The 19376-nt window shown below is 39.6% G+C and overlaps 1 protein-coding gene across 1 annotated transcript; it reads right to left on the reverse strand.

Annotated features, from left to right (window-relative positions):
• Window positions 1-1902: 1902 nt before the first annotated feature.
• On the reverse strand, window positions 1903-6882 carry LOC147612361 (uncharacterized). The gene is made up of 13 exons (XM_086782891.1): window positions 6473-6882; window positions 5653-5962; window positions 5049-5122; window positions 4777-4936; window positions 4608-4632; window positions 3874-3952; window positions 3574-3780; window positions 3392-3465; window positions 3153-3222; window positions 2798-2869; window positions 2525-2661; window positions 2297-2370; window positions 1903-2138 (listed from the first exon to the last, which is right to left on the reverse strand). Exons 2-13 carry the CDS (start codon window positions 5819-5821, stop codon window positions 2089-2091), a joined length of 1191 nt encoding a protein of 396 aa, XP_086639017.1. The 5' UTR covers window positions 5822-5962; window positions 6473-6882; the 3' UTR covers window positions 1903-2088.
• Between the last annotated feature and the right edge of the window lie 12494 nt (window positions 6883-19376).

Consider the following 19376-nt stretch of genomic DNA (forward strand, 5'->3'; position numbering starts at 1 on the left):
ATTTTGTTATAGTGTTTTTCAATGAGTTCTTAATTTTTAGTAAGAATCATCGTAAACATGAATATCATTTAAAACAAGTGGTTCTCACTTCTTTGAGAGAACCAACTCTATGTCAACCCTGATAAGAGCAGTTTCTTTCAAGAAGAAATTCAACGTTTAGAACATATTCTATTTGATGATGATATTCGAGTGGCCCCTAAAAGATCGAAAGAATTGTTACTTGGCCCAAAACAGGTGACATTCACGAACTTCGATCTTTTCTTAGCTATAAGAAGTTCGTTGAAAACTTTATGTATATTGTGCATCCATTCCTTAAGAAAGCAAAACACTTTAACTAGACTAATAGACATGACCATTACTTTTCTAAGCTCAAGAAAGCTTTCACTCATGTACCAATCCATGTACTAGTCCTTCAACTACTAGATTTTCACTCATGGTGATAGTTACTGATGCAAGTGGATAAGGTTTTGGTAATGTTCTCCTGCAAAATGATCACCCCCTTGGGCCTTCGCGAGTTATGAAAAGAAATTATAGCTACTATACATGCTCTTAGACTTTGAAAATATTACTTAATGGAATCTGAATTCTTAATAAAAACAAACCAACAAAGCATTAGTTGACCCAACCATTCATCTCTGATAGACATATCAAATGGGATTCATTTATTTAGAGTTTCCAACTCATGATCCAATATCAACCACAGGAAACAAAAACGTTATGGCAAAGGTTTTAAGTTGATGTCCCAATGTTTAAAACATCTCTGTGATAGAAAGTGAACCATTTAATTTCTATGAGAGTATTACAAGCAAGACCCTAACTTCTCTAAAGTTTTGATCAAGCTTAAAGATAATGATTGGAACCCCATTGGTGATTAGTCATGTCATGATGGTTACCTCTTCTTTCAAAAAAGATTTGTATGTTAATCTTTCAAATTGTTTGTTTTGAGAAAATACATCAACCTCCATACATGGGTCATAAAGATGTTTTTGCTACCTTACAATTAGTCTCTAGAGAACACTTTTGGTCTTATCTTAGACAAGATATAGTAAAGTTTCTAGCTTAATGTCTATTTGTTGGAAAATAAAAAGCTATAAAAGTAAAACTCAGTGACTTTTCACACCTCTACCAATCCCTAAAATAATACTTGGGAACATATATATTACAAGTTTGCCTACTACAGCCGGTCATAAACGATATGATTTGAGCTATAGTGGATCATTTGAGTAAACAAGCCTATTTCTTTCCTTGTAAGAAGACACTTATATGATTTGAGCTGTAGTGGATCATTTGAGTAAACAAGCCTATTTCTTTCCTTGTAAGAAGACACTGACTTCTCCGTATGTCGTCGAATATATATATCAAGCAAATGTTTGCACATCATGGTTTACGAAAAGTTATTATTTTAGACAGACTGTAGCTTTTGTAATAATTCTTGGATTGCTCTTTTCTTCAACTTAGGCACTAAGTTTAAACTTCTCCAGAACTTTACATTCAGAAACGAATAAGATTACCAAGTACTTTCTTGGATTTTCTTAGAGCCTATGTTGCCCAACAACCAACTTCATTCATCTTCTCCAATTTATATACCCTCATTCACAATTAGTGGTCGTATAATTTTAATCTTGTTTTAATTTTAGTTCATATCCCTCGATAGGGCTAATCAGACCTTGGCCGTAAGGCATGAAACCTCCCACAGACCAAGCAGACTTTACATGACGTGAACCATTTGGCCTGCTTGACATAGACCTTTCGAAGATGGTAAGCTGCAACTGCATTGTCGTTTTGTTGCAGCTCTCAAAAGTAAAACGAAAGAACCGGATTATATCCCAGAGTGACTGTACAATGATACTTCTTGTTGCAATGACTGTGGGATTGTGATGGCCAGTGACTGTTGCAGTGAACTTTATCGCAATGACTGCTGGATTGTGATGGCCAATGCTTCAATACAAGTATAACGAATCCATGAATGGAGGACGATCTTATGGAAGTGACTGTACACATGAAAACTCTTATCTCAAGGGTTTCTTCGACCCAGTCAATTGTGTACACACCGGTATCCAATACAGGGTGCAAAAAATGTGCAAATATTCAAGAAAAATCTCTGCTCTTCAGTATAAGCGGACCAACCATCGTCCAAACTGTTTAGCAAAATGAAAAGTTAGCCTCTAATAGTCACCTTAAGCCTTGGCTCTGTATGGGAAATCGCCAGGAATTGACTGCCTTAAGTCTTAGAGTTGAATGGAAAAGCACAAGGGATGCTCTTCACATTAACTGGAAGGACAGGGAGACCACTTACTGTATAGAGCCGCAGCAATCCACTCACTGGCAACCTTCACCCAGACACTAGCCCAGCCAACATCTATACTCCACCTGCATGTTATTAATAGTTGGCTTGTTATAATCTGACCTTTTTAAGTCCATGAAATTGAATTGTATCAGCAACAACAGCAAACGAAAATAATTCAAAGCCATGCCCAATTCATATAGCTGAAGAGCTAAACCGTTTCCACATCAAGGAACATACTTGTGCATTGTTTGGTGTAAATTCCATCCGACAAACAGCATAGCAAAGTACATTGCACCCATGGCAAAAACAAAGTGGAAGAATCCGTATCCATATGAAACATCTTCCTCTGTTCTGGTCTTCTCCTTGCTTTTAAACTGAAAGCAACATTCGGAATCAGAACAGCTAGCAGGCAATGTTCACATAGAAAATCAGATTTGCAACCTGCATTTGGCCTCACTATCCTTTTTTTAAAAGAGAGAATATGCAGAGGGGATCAGAAAGTAGAGGTACACTGAAACACTCTGAATCGGTACCCGTTGTCATGGTTGCCACCACCATTGCTAGCACAGCAATGATGAAACTCTGAGAAAAATACACTGATTTAGTTAACCTGAACATCAAGGGACAACCAGAAACAATCTACTGCAGATCCAACTTTTCGCGTTCAATCAAGAAAGTGCCAGACTACATCTCATGAAATAGCTGTTTCAGCCACCAAACTACATAGCTTATCATACGAATACAAAAAAGACTTCTGAAAGAGCGGTCTCAGGGCACCAAATCACAAGGTTTCTCTTACAAAAAGAAAAAAAAAAGATTTTCTTAAGCGCATTCGTACAAAATGAAAATTTACAAGGGCACTTACAATGACAGTCACCCAGTCTCCTCTTCCTGTCTGACGAGGTCTTGTATTGCAAGTTTCTGATAACGGCTCACTGCCAAACTAAACAAGGTTACTTACTCTCGTGTCCAGGAAAAAATTACGCTCAAATAATCAGGCTGATTTGGAGCTTTGAAAAAGAACACGCTGAGAGCCCGACTGGCCTGTCACTTTTATGATATATACACAACAAAATGAAGTTGTATATTCTCTCATGTTCCCACCTCATTATGGCAGACCAACATAAGAATACAATGTAAATTGCCATCAGACCGGATGTCATTAGACCTGCATTCACCTGTCGAGAAACTCGTCCTGTCAGAAAGGCACAAAAACACTAGAAAATGTCGGGCAACAAAGCTAGTGCAGGAAAATGTGTCCAAGTATTAACCATGTGAAGACTTACTTTGGAATAAAGTGAAATACTGGTCATCAACTGAATCATGATAAAAGTGAGCGTTATGAGAAATATGTTCAGGCCGCATGTGATCTTGGGTGCAAACCACATGTACATCAACACAGTACCACTCAAAGCAGCGGCATAAGATCCTGCCGTCACAATGACCATAGGTACACCGCTGCACAAGACCCTCATTTGAAACTTAGTTGCACGCTAGGATGGACCCTTGATAGATTTCATCACAGTAAGTTTTTGACTAATTCTGTTGTATGATGCTGCTGACAACTCAGCTTACCAGCGATGCACTTTTCTCTCAGACAGCCAGTCTTCATTCCACCAATACATGAAGTTGATAACACTGACCAATTGAATCACGAGAAAGATCCTGCACAGGCCATCAACAAATTTGCGAAGGCAATTTGACCATGTAAAAATGGCAAAGTTAAGTCTTGTTCTGAATATATAAAGTCTATAAATGGACTGCATGAATAGTTGCGATGCTACAGTTGAAGGATTTCCATAAAAAAGAAACAGAATTGCACTGTTTTCCGGTCTAAACTGCAAATCTGCACTCTTGTTGTGTTCCACAAGATATATGTATATACCTATCAACAGAGGGAACATGTCCCTCATAGTCTAGGGGCAGAGAAAAACTACACATTAGGGAGTGATTTTTACACTTTCCTTCCAACACTTCATCCATAGTATGACAAACATAGCAATTGTTAAAGATCTCAGAAATAAACCTCGTTGAACTCAGAAAACCTACACATTAGGGAGTGAAGGTCCCTTGGTTTTGCACTTTCCTTCCAAGACTTTATCCATAGTATACGAAACATAGCAATTGTCAAAGATCTCAAAAATAAGCCTCGTTGCCTAAGTTTTTAAACATTGAAACCATGGCAACATGGCCATAATCATTTGAGCAGAAGTATATCCTGCTAGCTTATTATGACTTTGGAAGTTTATGAGAGAGAGAGAGAGAGAGAGTCATGGGGTTGTACTAACTGACTTGTGACCATACATAGACAGAGACTCACCCTGCACCAAAACGTGCCACTTCACCTGGACAAATGCAATAAGCTACATATCAGAACGCTGTATGCTTCCGTTCTATCTATATAATCAAACAAGTGAAGTCCAAAAGCATGACATAACCCAAAACAACATCACTGTCAGATTTCCATCTCTAGTAGAACAGCAACTCACCGTAGAGTTGGACAAATGCAGGAGGTACAAGAAAAGGTGTGATCATTAAAATAATCCACATTAAGGTTTTGAGGGACCACCATCCCGAATGCCAAGAATCCCGTGGATCATTGATCTTTTGTGTTCCAACCGTGGTAAGGTACATGGTGAAGAAAAAAATCTGTCATCTGTTAAGGAGCAGTTCTCTTGCAAAGACCTTCCTACTGATCTTTTGGCAACTGCTAAAAGTTTCACAGTTTAGAAATTCAAGCATGCAGCAGTTTTAAGGATACAAAACATCCCAAACTAATCCTCAGCACCCCTTCAGAGCCTAAACAGTCATGGCCCCCCTCGCAACCTTTCAAATCTGCTTGCACAGAGAAAATACAAGGTACCTGTCACTCTGGATAATGTACTTGCCCACAGTTGAAGGAAGAGCACACCATCTTGCAAATTAAAAGGTGTTTCTTCTTGCACCAAAAACCAACACCACTTTGTATTAATGTGATGTGTCTAGAGTGAGATTAAATAGAACTTATTTGACAGTCCAAACACAAGAAATAGCCTCCTTGTGACCCTCTGTTGCTGTACATATCGATTCATGGGACATTGACGTTTTTATTGACGGCCTGTTGTGACGGATGGCACTCTTATCAAGCCCTGTGGTTCTCTATTTGCTTTTACTTGGCAGACAATATACAGGTCAACTTTTAAGGTAAATGTCTGGACTAATAACTGAGCTTCACCAAACTGTTGGCAACAAGCTCGGCTCACAGTTTACTAAAGCTTGAATATTACCAAGCAGTTCTGCCATTGTTCTAATTCCGAAAAAGATGCATACATGCTTCTAAATCAAACCAAAGAGGTGTTGATCGACAGAGGAGAAGAAGAGCTTACAGTGGAAGTGAGACAAGGCTCTGTGGCTGTAATCCCGGACCATCCAGGCGGATATATTTGTCAGCAGAAAAATGAAACCATAGATGTAGCGAGCCACCAAGCGAGGAGGTCCTCTGCATGACCGTCCGAAAAAGCTGCCGGTCCCAAAGAGATACTCCCAGCATGTCATCCTTCAGGCAGAGTGAGGTAGACAAAGCATCAAACCTGTACTAAGCTGTGATTCGAGCCACCGTAACTGTCTCGCAATTAAGGGAGTTGGTAAGGGTTTCTATGTCTTCCAGCATGCTGCTTGCAGGAAAAATGTACATTCCTGAGACACACAGAAACGGCAAGCTTTAGACATGAAGAGGTGGAAATTGAAATTTCTGCTGGTACTGTGAGTCATTCGAGCAGCAGAGCGATTCTTACAACCGAATCTGCATTGTGCAACATGTGTTCAAGCAGCAGAATTGATTCTTCCAACAGAGCTTGCAAAGCATCACACTGCGATCATACTTCTAACAGAAAAACAGAAACAGCAAGATGTGCAAAACGCAAACTATGGCCAAGACAAAAACGAGCACAAAATGCAGGGCAAAATATATCAGGTAAGGGGGGGAGGTTAAACAAGCAAGACAGAAGGCCTGCACGAAGAAACCGTTTCAGGAGCCTGCGCAGTTGCAAACAGCAACGCAGAGAGTTGCAAGAGGTAGTGAATGCAAAGTTCCCCTTGCAAAACGCGCAGACTTGCAAGAGGGAGTGGACGCAAAGTGTTTTTTCCCTGCAAAATCGATGGCTAACCACGTGATTGGACAGTTATAACAGAAAAGCTTGCCTTAACCTGTTTTTTGAGCGGATGATGCGAGAAGGCGATGATCAGAACTAACACGGCGAGATTTGGTGAGAAGATTACGCTTCAACCTGCAGCAAAAACCGTGATTGGTAACTACTAATTAGCAATGGAAAACCTTCTATAGATAGCGACGAAAAACCTGCTGTGCGTAGCAGAGTAAAGCCTTTGTCGCAGAATAGAAAGGGCCTAAAGCCGGTATGGTGAAACGCAGGCTAGCATTTTCGTTCTGCGATGTAACTGTCGATGCCATAGCATTCGCTGGCGAGATGAAACCGCTTCCATAACGAGGCTTTTGTGAACTGAAGCCATGGAAACGCCGAGCTGCACCAATGCACTGTGTGAATGCTGTGAACGGGAATGCTTTCTCTGTCTACAACTGTTCAGAATTCATGGGAATCTGCAACAACAAAATCGCTGCGGCTCTCGCAAACATCTGCGGCAAGTCCCCTACCTGAATTCAAACTGTCGTGGGATGAATCCTTTGTTTCAGCCGTTGATATCCGCCGACAAAGAACGTCTCCTCCAGTGTCCACTCCACACGGTCAGTGAACCACATTCTTGTTTTTACTTGTAATTCTTTTTAATATTAAAAATCGGCAAAATTTTAGGCATTTTAGTTATATTTTAGCTCTAAAATCTACAAATTCTCAAAAGAAAAAACCTTCAAGGCTCTAAATTTTGTGATTTGCTCTTTAAAAAATGTTCCTTTGAACATTTCCAAGGAATCCCCTCCACCTTGGGTTGTAAGTTGTAACATTTTAAACACTCACAAAATGTATGGGCTTTGTGAAGATCCATCCCAATTCCCACAAACAAGGATGAAAAAGCGGGAGGGGCGGTCGGTGTGTCAAGGGGGGAAAGGGGGATTCAAGAGGTTTTAAATACTTTTCCTAACCAATCAAAATGAAGAAGAGATCTTTACCATGGCTGTTTTTCTTCAAAATCTACACATCAACCTGTTTTATAACTTGAATTCTCAAAATCCTCATTGTTAATTTCGCAGCCATCAAAAATTCCCAAGCTAGCTTTTTTCTAACATTGAAGGGATGTGAACCAATCATTTTTCCAACTCTAAAGGGGCATGAACAAATATATATTTTTTTGCTTGGCTTGCTCGAGTGATTATCAAAAGCTCCTATTCATTTTCATCCACGTGACCTTTAAGACCCACCTTTAAGGCATCAAGGGGCCTCACCACCAGCAAGCTCATCCGATGTAGTCTGGATGACTGCTGCAGGTGTATTTTTTTGGTGAGCATTTTTAAGTGAGTGCTTTTTCGTGTTGAGGGGAGAAGTTTCTCTCTCTACTCTTATTGTCTCCATATACTCTTTCTCTCTATACTGTCACACCTACGAGATGTTGAGCACTAGACACCATGGGCCACTATCATTGTTGCAACTCATTTATAAAGACACCATATGATGATCTAAAACTTCCATTATATTCCAAAGAAAATTTACAAGGCCACAGCATTACATGACAAACACCTACGAGATGTTGAACACACGCAACAATACATGAAAGCATGTGTATACACAATGTTCTTTGCTTCCATGGGCCACTATCATTGTAACTCATTTACAAAGACACCAAATTATAATCTAAAACTTCCATTATATTCTAAAGTAAATTTAGCATTACATGACGAATACCTACGAGATGTTGAACACACGCAACAATACATGAAAGCATGTGTGTACACAATGTTCTTTACTTCCATGGGCCACTATCATTGCTACTTCTTCACAAAGACACCATAGAGAGATGCAACTTTCGTTATATTTCAAAGCAAAATTGCAATATTGTAGCGTATTATGACAAACACCTATGAGATGTTGCAACAATATATGAAAGCATTTTGGACCTCAACTATCATTGTGGCCTTCTCCGTCTACCCTAAATTTGCAATGAAGGTGGCAACTTCTCTTCGAAGAGGAGCCTCTTTTGCCTCTTCAATGATGCCAAAAGCTCTCCATATCCGAATGGAGAGCTTTCAATGATGCCAAAAGCTTTCCATATCCGAATGGTTGTCTGCTTTCACCTCTAGCATATTCTTAATTGCAATGTCTACCACTTTTTTTGTTGTGAGCTTCTTATAGAGCTCCTGCACTTCAAATGTTGTTGTCCATGCCATAAGGACATCCGATCGAGGTTTCTTTTCTTTGAGATGCATGAAAGATTGAAGAGATTTACTTAAGATGCTTGCAAACGTAAGAGTATTAGAGGGATTGTTGGATGAACCCATGATAATTGAGTTTATGCCCAACCTATTGCAATATGAAGATATAAGGGGAGGAGGGATGGGATGTGCCCCTACATAGAATACTGGAACATGGCAATCTCTACTGTATTTATAAGTTCTCAGGAAAAAAAACTACTTTAAGCATAAAAATAACTATTCTAAGCATAAAAATAATTATTTTAAGGTCTCACTCAACTTTCTTTCTCTCACACTCGTGGTTAAGATCGCTATCCGTCTTGTTCCATCTCTCTCAATTGTCAATTTAATTACCTAAACGGTCATAGCAGAAGCTAAAAACAATGCCCTTGACATAATTTGAGTGTACAAGAGTGCATCACAATAATGTCTAAAACAATGTATTTCTTTCATTACAAGCAAGTAAAATGCATCAGTAAGGACACTACAGGTGCTTGTGGAAGAAGGAAGGTGGCAGCAAGTAGGGAGCTCTACCAAATGATAGAGGTGCACGTTGGAATAGTGGCCTCACAATTTCGAGATGTAGTGCCCATGATGAGGGCATTGTAAAACAACCCACGAGGGACATATGTGGCATGACATGTTGATATTAGGGTTCCTTGGAACACTAGGTGGCCATGATGTCGAGGCACTTGACCTTGTTGGGCTCATGGGTGCTGGGGCGGGTGGAGGATATGGGTGAGGAACGTGTGGAGATGATGCCCACACATCCTTGTTGCTTCCATTGAGCATACTCACTGACATCACCCTTTAAAAACTATTGACCCAAATCTTTGAGAATGTACAAAAGTGTTTGTAGACACGAACTAAGGCACACCTCATTGCTCTCCACGCTGATACAATGTCGATGAAGCATACTGAATGCTCTAGCAAGGGTCCCAGTACTAGCAAAGCAATCTAGGACTTCATCCCCTTGATCGATAAACATCCCGAGACTAACCACAATTAGCATATATAACGATTACACTACTCGAAACAAATTGTAATGAAGTGAGAGTTGTAATTACCTTGCGAAAGGCTCGCTACGCTCAACATCATCTCAAATGGGATTCCCATCCACATCCAACAGGTATGCCGAGGTTCCCTCTTGTGGTTTCGGCTCTAGAAAGATATTGTCATCCACCTAGAAACCTAGACAATCTATAGCTACCTCACCTCCCCGCTTATCATACTATGGACAATTGGATGTACTCTCACTGGGGTGTGTAAATATGGAGATGACCAAAATAGTGACCTACGTGCACACACTTGTAAGTACGCTAGGGAAATCATTAAGCTTCACTTTAATAAAAGCCACTCCTTCACTCACCTCATCTTGGCCATCTTCTAACATGACATACAAGTATTGTGGGAAGCGCAAGAACAAAGTCCTTTACAATGTGAAGTTCCAAGTCCTTGCCTCTCTTGCAAAAATCCCCAAGTGCTCCACACGTAGAGTACACAATATAGTGTCGTCAACATGTAGGAACTCTATAGTAAGTACAAAAGTTGACTCCACACGTACCTCCCTAAAAACATTCCATCGAGGAACCACAACCTTGTCCTTGTAGAGCTCTAGATTTGCTGAAAAATCAACCCACACCAAGTGCATACCTTCAAGGCTATCGAGACGAATGTGGCCATGCTTCCCCACCTCATCAGAGATCCCATGAATCATTGCAATACTACAAAATTCCTAGAACAACAAAGCATATAAGTGGACTGCAAACTATAGAACGACGACGACGAATGGAGAGAGTCACTAGCACATGTTAGAGATCTTACCTGCGTTTTCGCTTTTCCAAAAGTGTGAGACGAAGGTGATCAATGTTGGAACTGAGAACTAAGTGCAGAGCATCCACCACTTGTGAATGGAAGTCATCATTTAGACAAGACCAAATACATGTTATTAATATTGTTCAAATAATGAACTAATGTTTAAGCATGTTAAGTTCACTTACTAGATCCCAACAGGGCTACGTAGTCTTCTTTGGAACTCTCCAACCCCTACTCTTTGCTCTCACCATGTGGGCTCACCTGCTCACAACACCCTGTACGTGGGACTCATGCTCATCACCCCGTATTTGGGACTCATGCCCATCATCCTTAGAGTCACTATCCTCAACATCCTCATCAATGTCATCCTCTTCCCACTCTGGCCATGATCTCTTTTTGGGCATTTCTGTCACGGTTGTGGATGATGGAGGCTCCTCGTTTCCTGATTTCTTGCCCTTCTTCTTCTCGAGGGCCAATTGCTGCTCGGTGTCAGGCTTCTTGCCCTTCTTCTCTCTTGCATTCAACCAACATAGGAACTTTAAACTCCTAGAAAACAAACTTCATAGTTCATACAAATGTGCTACCCTACACAATGAAACGTACTCTCAAACTGCTCAGCCTCCTCTAGAGAGGAAACTTCCCCTCAAGGTAGTCTATCCACCATGGGAACACTATCCAGTGTCCTTGCCCCATAGCTCGTCGATCCACTCCTCGGGGTACAATCTTGTCTCCTCTATCTCCAACTGTACCCATGCATCTGAAGTGTGCTTGGAAATATATACCCGATTACACACACTACTTCTCCACTACCTAATATAGAAACATTAAAATTCTCTAACAAAATGTTAAAATAACAATAACAACTTCTCCACCACCTAATGCAATAAAATAACAACAATAGTATTATGGCATGCTACTACATACCTGTATAAGAGGCGTCATGACGTGCACAACAAGTGGTTGCTTTGGTCAAGATCCAAGGTGGCACGCATTTTCCCTTTCCACCTTACGAATGCCTTCTCAAGTGAGTCTTCTAAAAATCTTTTACGGCATCTGTGATACATACCCCAGAGTCCACTATGGCTCTCTCATGCATGCCAGCTACTACGGCGGTGATCTCATCTCTAACATCGCGTATAGTTGTATCATGTACTCGGTCAATTAGAACCAGTACACATGACGATGTATCCACATGAAGAACACTCTGATGAATGGAGGAATCTAGGTGTTCCCCATAGCAAACTTGCCACCCGTCAAATATGTCAAGGAGCCTACATTTCCTACATTATTGTGAAACAACGTTATGTTTCTACCTACGCATAAAAATACTTTCATGCGCCGAGAGAGTTAGAGATCTTACTCTCCATTTGGAATATGTGCCTGAGCGATCTCTGCTAGCTTAGGAGTAGTGAATTTGCTAGCCTTTTCACCCAGCCCTGGTAGCAAATCACTTTCTTGAAAAACTCTTTGCCACAATCGGGGTTGGCAATTTGTGCCAGCCAGCTGATGTCCCCTCTTTGTAAATAGCACCTTTGTCTCCTTCAACGCATCTTTGTAATTCTTATTGAACATTTCTACATTCAAAAAGTATTCTCTACTCGCTCACTTAGGCAAGCCATTGACCTTGGCTTGGTACGTGGCATCAAACTCTGATTGCAATGCATTTATGTTTAAGAAACATAAAGTTTAAAATCAAAACATGGCTTTATTGCAGTTTGAGAACGAGGCGTGCACATACCTTGAAAACCAATTGTGAGAGAAGTGGTGCCAAGAACTTTGACAACAACGATTGTGGATCGGCAAGGCCCACACGTTGCATCATAAATATATCATGTGTCATTGTGTTCGGCACATGAATGGGAGTGACCCTGGAAATTTTGCATGCATAATAAATAAGGTATATGATGACATATAAGATGTTTGTTCATTTGAATCACAAAAAAACAAGATACAATCCATTTACTTGTTTATCATGTGCAGCACCAACAACAACTCAGCCTCCTCCTTGTCCTTAAGTAATCTGACCACTCTACAAATCACCTTGGAAACATTCTCTCTTTCAACTCAACTGGTTTTTTCCCATTCCTACTATGCTTTGAGTCGATGGTTTTGTCATCCTAGATAACAAACATCTTCCCAACTATGTGTTGCCATCCTTCCATCTCCTCTAATATCGTGTCAAACTCTGCTGACAATGATAGGTCGTGACCGCCTGCACTTTGACGGTCGAATGAAAATGACTCTTGGCTAAGGAAACCCTAAGAGTCAATCAATGCTACCATTGTGGAGACTGGCATGTGCGACCAAGTATTACCGGTTCAGATAATGTTATGGCAAGCATAACCAGGAAGTCTCCCACCAGGTGCTTGTTACCATCATAGTATGTCTCTATTTGTAATAGCCCAAGAACCTTGGTATTTCTACCATGGATACCTTTCACCTTTAAAGAGGTATCTATAAGTTACGGTTTTCCCAACTGGTTCCATGCATTGAAGTTAATTAGATTGTGACTAGCCCCCATATCAAGCAATGCATTGTAAAGCACTTTACCATAAGGGCTAGGCAATTGAATGGATATTCGTAGAGGTGCTATGTGCTCATCTGTGTCTCCTTCAACTTCTCCCACAAAGGCTTACGCGAAATCACTGCTATGTCTAATTTGCCTTTCTTTAGCCTCTTGTCGAGGTTGAGCTTTCTTTAATTCTGCTTTGTCCTTGGCTGCATTCTTATCATGTGTGACCTGTAAAGCTTCCTTGGTAAGAGGACCATAATACTTTTTAAATTTAAGGAAGCCAACGGTTTTGACCCCGTCAAGGGTTTCAACACACATGGTATCTTGAGGTGTTATTTCGCAAACTCGTAATGGTCCTTTACTGATATACTTTAGTTTCTTTTTTTCGTTATAGACTCCATACATAAGTACAAGGTCTTCCTCGTTTATTCCCTTATCTCCTTGAGATTATTATTGAACCTTTTTTTTCATCAATCCTTTTTTGTTAACATGTTCTGCACATTTGTGTTTGTTCCTCCAGTTGTTCAAGAATAAATAGTTGGTCGACCAACATGTTACACTCAAGTCTCTCACCAATTTCAACTTTGTAAGAAGTTTGGTAATCTCATAAATCTCATGTGAGCTTGAATTCCCAATCATTACGTTGAGTTTCAACAGTTTTTGTTTAATATGAAAATGAGGACTTTGTTGGTGCTCTCAGCTTAATTATTTTCTTGTGGGTAGTAAGGTGTGGATTTGTGATTTGAGATCATGAACATTGTCGTGAGTTGTTGGATTACATCATTTATAAAGTGTTTCCCTTCGTCACTCACCAGATCAACGGACAACCAAAGCAGGTAATGATATTCTCATGAAGAAATTTAGCTATAGCCATAGCGTCCGCTTTTCTTGAAGCTCTTGCTTCAGTCCATTTTGTGGCATAGTCTGTAGCTATTAAAAATGTATCTTGCTTGGTGGGTGCTACGTGCAGCTGGACTTATGGGTCAATTCCCCATTTCATAAAGGGTTCTCAAACTTTAATAGGGTACAAGGTCATCATGTCCTTCTTTTGCGGTTTAGCACATCTTTGGAACTTGTCACATGCTTTGACAAATAGTGCATAATCCTTGAAGAGCGTGGGCCACCAATAGCACAATTTGAGTATTTTTCTTGCTGTAACATCTCCTTCGAAGTGTCCACCACCTTGGTGTGCTTGTTAGATGATGTATAATTATTCATCCTCCCTAGGGCAGCGTCTCAAAATGTTATCCTTACCTCTTCTATAAAGAGTTCCAGCAATCAATTGGTAAGGTTTTGCTTCTTTAAGCAACTTCCTTGCTAGACCTTTTCTTAACTTTTGTACCTCTAGAAAACGATGAGCTAGAAAGTTAACGATTTTCTCACTCCACTATGGTATAGCCTCAACTTTAAACGCTATAGCATCTGGTAGATAATCATCTATTCCAGTTGGTGTTTCACCATTAGGTACAGGGTTGTTGCAAGATCAGGGTGTCCAGTTTTATCGAGTTCATGCTGGACTGGGACAATGCTTGGAGAGCAAGTTTTGGGGGGCAAGGTACTTAAAATAAGATCAAGCAAACAATAGAAAATACGCTTGTCCTTAAATTAACCCAATATAACTTAAATTAATATAAATTAGTCTAATTAATGAAAATTAATCAAAAATATGATGAAATGATAAAAAAATGATCTTTCCATACTTAGAGTGATCCAATTTATTTTTCCATAGATGCACCATTACAAGCACACTAGTCCCTATAGGTTTTATATGATTCACATTAAAAATATAATTTTACTAATTAGATTATTAATATTTGCAGGCCTTCTGATAGTCTGGACGAATTTTGAAAAAGAGATCATTAAAAATCCAACCATTGGATTTGCAATTTTTACTAACCACCACATTCTACTAATGTCTCAGTATCTACCCACTCTTTTGATCTACAAGATTGAGGATTTTAAGTGGTAGCTATTGTGGGTACAAAAAGTGGCATATATTATAACACTTTAAAGACCTTGAAATATTTAAAGAAAATAGACAAATATCTTAAAATTTTCTCAAAAAATCAAGTTAAGCTCCATATTATGTGAAGATATAAGGTACAAAGTGGGAATCTCATATGAGTTTATATGTAAAAGATATTAGCATTTTATGGAATCAGTTTAAATTTGGGACAGGGTGTATACATTGACTTTGTACCTAAGAAAATGAGGACTTTTGACTATCTAATGCTTAATCAAATTATGCAACTATATTTCCAACTTTGAATACGATGTTCCAACAAAAGAACTTGAAACGAAATTCCTTCATTTACTAGGAGAGATTAGCCATTAAAGGTAAACAAATGCCTGTTTTTTTACTGTTTACAGGGTGCCTGAGTGGACAAAACTGGGCACCCTGATCTTGCAACCACCCTACACGAGATAGATGATCAGCCACCATGACATCTTTCTTGCTAGGCCGTACCACCACTATGAAATCAAACTCGAGAAGAATCAAAAACTATCTAGTGATTCTTCATGTGGAGCAAGGTTTATTGGCAAGGTGTAGCAACATAGAAAACAAATTTATTAGCTAGAAGGTAAAGTTAAAAGTTCTTCATGGCATATACCATTCCTAAACCTTCATGCTATGTGGTGGTATAATTCATCTCAGCTTCACATAACTATCGACTCACAAAACTTATGGGGTAGTCTAGTTCATGTTCACCTAGCTGAGCTAGGACGTATCCAATTACAAAGTTAGAAGCATCAATATACACATGGAAGATAACATCCCAGTTCGGTACTCGTAGTATGGGAGCACTAGCCAAAGCTTGTTTTAACATGTCATAGGCTTGTTAGCATTCTTCTATCCACTAAAAGATAATGAGAAGCTTGTACAAGGGACATGCAATCTTGTCATAGGAACAGGATGAATCACCTATAGTAGCCTACATGTCCCATAAACCTTTGGACTCCCTTATAGTTCATTGTGGTGGGGGTAATTCCTAGATAATTTTGATTTTTCTCTCATCTATGGAAATCCCATTTTTGTAGACTTTATGTCCTAAGACGACTCTGTGTTTAACCCAAAATTGGCATTTGAATGGGTTTAGAGATAGGCAGTAAAATCTTCATCGTTCAAATACCTTTTGCGTAAGTAGGATAAATGCTCCTTCCATAACGAATGAATCCATAAATCATCTAAGAAAGATTCAAGAAACGTCCTTATAAAATCTTTAAAGGTATTGTTCATAAGCCATTGGAATGTGGCCGATGCATTTGTTAAGCCAAATGGAATAACTCTATAAGAATAAACTGTGTGTTCTAGTCAGGGAGTGCACTACTAAGAAACCCTATGTATCACGTACATTCAAAGGGTATTTAAAAAACCCCTTGTGAATTTTTCATGAATAAAATGACCCCTTTTTCTTTATAGACTTATGGGTTTTTTAAAATCAATTAAAAAACCCCTTCTTTAAATGTATTTCTGTAAATTTACCTTAAATTTTGAATTAAAAAACCCCTTCATTTTAACTCACGTGCTATACTTACATATTTTTGGGTGAACCCCCGAGGTGTTCTAAAAGTAGTTTTTTCTTGATCCTTTGGAGCAATGGAAATTTGGTTATATCCTGAATATCCATCCAAGAAGTTGTATGCTTCCTTGCCATCTACTTGTTCGAGTACATATTCTGGATACGGCAAGAGGTAACGATCTCATCTTGATACTGTATTGAACTTTTTTAGATCGACACATACTCATAATTTCCCATTCTTTTTAGGCGCAATCATAATGGGTGACACCCAATCTGAATGTTCAATTTCATAGATGAATCCACATTCGATGAGCTTGTCTATCTCTTCTTTAACAATGTTAGCATACTTTGGATTCATTCAATAAGGTCGCTGATGGTGGATAGGTTTAGCATTTGGTACCATGGGGATTTTGTGTTGCCATGAAAAGAAATCTTTATATTCCTTGAGGAGATCAATGAGTTTAGCTTCTTGATTCGTGAGGTCTTTTGCTAAAAAGAATGGCTTGGGGTCTTTCCCAAGTTTAACCAAGTCTACTTCTTTTGCTTCAGCCAAACCATCATAAACTCCTTCTGCCTCACTTGTTGGTTTTCGTGAGGCATTATCAAACACTAACTTGCGGTCCCCAATTGTGTGACATCAATTTTGGCCATCAACTCAATGGGAGGAGGGTCGTAATACATAACTTTTGTAATTCTTCTCCTCAGTTGTCAATAAACTTGCGTTGTGCATTGAATGCACTAACATATTGTAGCCATTGGGTGGTTTTTGTCCTCTCATGGAGCCTTCTATGATGATTAGCTACATAGTGTTTATGTCTTCATCATTTTCAGAGATTCTCCTTAGTGTGTTGAGGAACTTCATCCCTTTCTTCAGATTGGGAATCCGTATCCAATTCAAAGCTACTCCCTACATAGTGTCAGTTTCACTTTCCATTGTTTCTCTTGATGTTGTCAGCTCTATTTTTCTCGTAAAACTAAGAAGTTGGTGTGTCACTTTCAGTCTTTGTTTCTGACTCCTCATCACCACCATTGGGTCTTGTACTTGAGTCATCTCATGTGGACTCAAGTTCACTATAACCAATCCCCTTGGCATCAAAAAGTAGAGCACTAATCATATGTAGTGGCACAACCTTAGGAAACTCCTCGCCATTAGGTGTAACCCATGTTAATCCTATGGTTTCCCAGCTATCGATTGTAGCCCATCATATATATCCAATTTAGATCATCTTCAAGCTCAATAGCTTGTTTTTTACCATCCTTGTCCCTATATCAAACTCTTCTTTGCAAGTATAGCAGTATTGCAACGTGGCTAAATAAGTGGTGGTGTCTGAACGATTTTCCAAAAGTCCTCCACTACTCATAGGATGTACGTGGTGAGTCACAAGATCAACCTTGATGTTAGAATCATCAAATTGGAGGTAGACATGGTTCTTAGACTAGTCATGTACCATATTTTCCTCTCTCATGAACAGGTGTCCTAAGATCATTTTATAGGACTCGGGTTGTTTGGAAAAGTCCATAACAATGAAGGTATGTTTAATCCAATGTTTAAGATCCTTGATCTTTAAATTTTGTAGCATCCCAATATGTTTGGCAACAATTCCATCAGCCATCTTAATAATGATGTCTAAGACTTCTAGACATGGCTTGGCCATCTTCTCCAAGGGTGTAAGCATGTTAACGTTTTACTAAATAGCATGTCCATGGACATTGCTTGCTATCATATACTATTTGCCTTTCTATTTATTTAACAAGGTGCTTTTTAAAGATTTTTTTTTAAAACGAGACATTTTTTAATACAATTTAAAAAAGAACCCTCAACAGCTACTCCCATGTCTTCCCTCCCACTCTCTCTCTCTCTCTCTCTCTCTCTCTCTCTCTCTCTCTCTCTCAGAGATGACAGAGATCAGAGCTCAGTTTCACAGAGAGGGTGCGGAGCGACTGGCTCGCTTCAGAGCACACCCAGGCATGTTCTTCAGGGAGCTGTGGACACCCCCTTCACTGATGTATACCATTTTATACCCCCAGTATGGTACAGGATGGAGCTAGCTAGGTTGCATATCATGATTGTATACTCCATGCATATAGCTTTGCATTCTCCTAGTAATAGAGCTCCATCCCCTGCACACCCAGATTCAGCTTTTTTATTCAGTACTTTTTCATTTTGTTGGGATGACAGAGGATACCCCATACAGGTACTCCGATTTGTCTCATAGGCCGAGTTCGGTCTTTTGGAAGACGTTAATAAAATCTTTCTTTCTTTCTTTCTCTCTCTCTCTCTCTCTCTCCCTCTCTCTCTCTCTCTCTCTCTCTCTCTCTCTCTCCCTCTCTCCCTCTCTCTCTCTCTCTCCCCCCCCAAACGTGGACATCACAGACAAGATTACAAGGCTAATTGTTGAGGACAATAAAGGTGCAGTCTCAGTAGTAATGGAAGAAGTAGTGATGGAATGGTTGATTTGTTGTTGATACACACAAATGTTTTGGTGGACACACACACTCAGAACGCCCTGTCTCATTCTTCCTCTCACTCACTCTCACTCACTCTCTCACTCTCTCTCTCTCTCTCCCAAACGTGGACGTTAGTGGCAAGATTACAGGGTTGATTGTTGAGGACAACAGAGGTGCATTCCCAGTAGTGATGGAAGAAGGTAAATTTTTGTATTATGATTGCAATGTTCATGGGAGACAATGGTACATGCTACCATTTTGTATTGTTACCAAGTCACTTGACTGGACTCTAAAGCTCACTTTTACTAATTGTAGGATTTCACATACAGGTGACTGTTAACTAGCATACTGGTAACTGTTAGCTAGCATACAGGAGACTGTTAATAACTAGCATACAGGAGACTGTTAACTAGCATACTGGTAACTGTTAGCTAGCAT

This window comes from Cibotium barometz, chromosome 45, assembly GCF_041138505.1.
Source record: "Cibotium barometz isolate CiBa-2024 chromosome 45, ASM4113850v1, whole genome shotgun sequence".
In the NCBI taxonomy this organism is placed as follows: domain Eukaryota; kingdom Viridiplantae; phylum Streptophyta; class Polypodiopsida; order Cyatheales; family Cibotiaceae; genus Cibotium; species Cibotium barometz.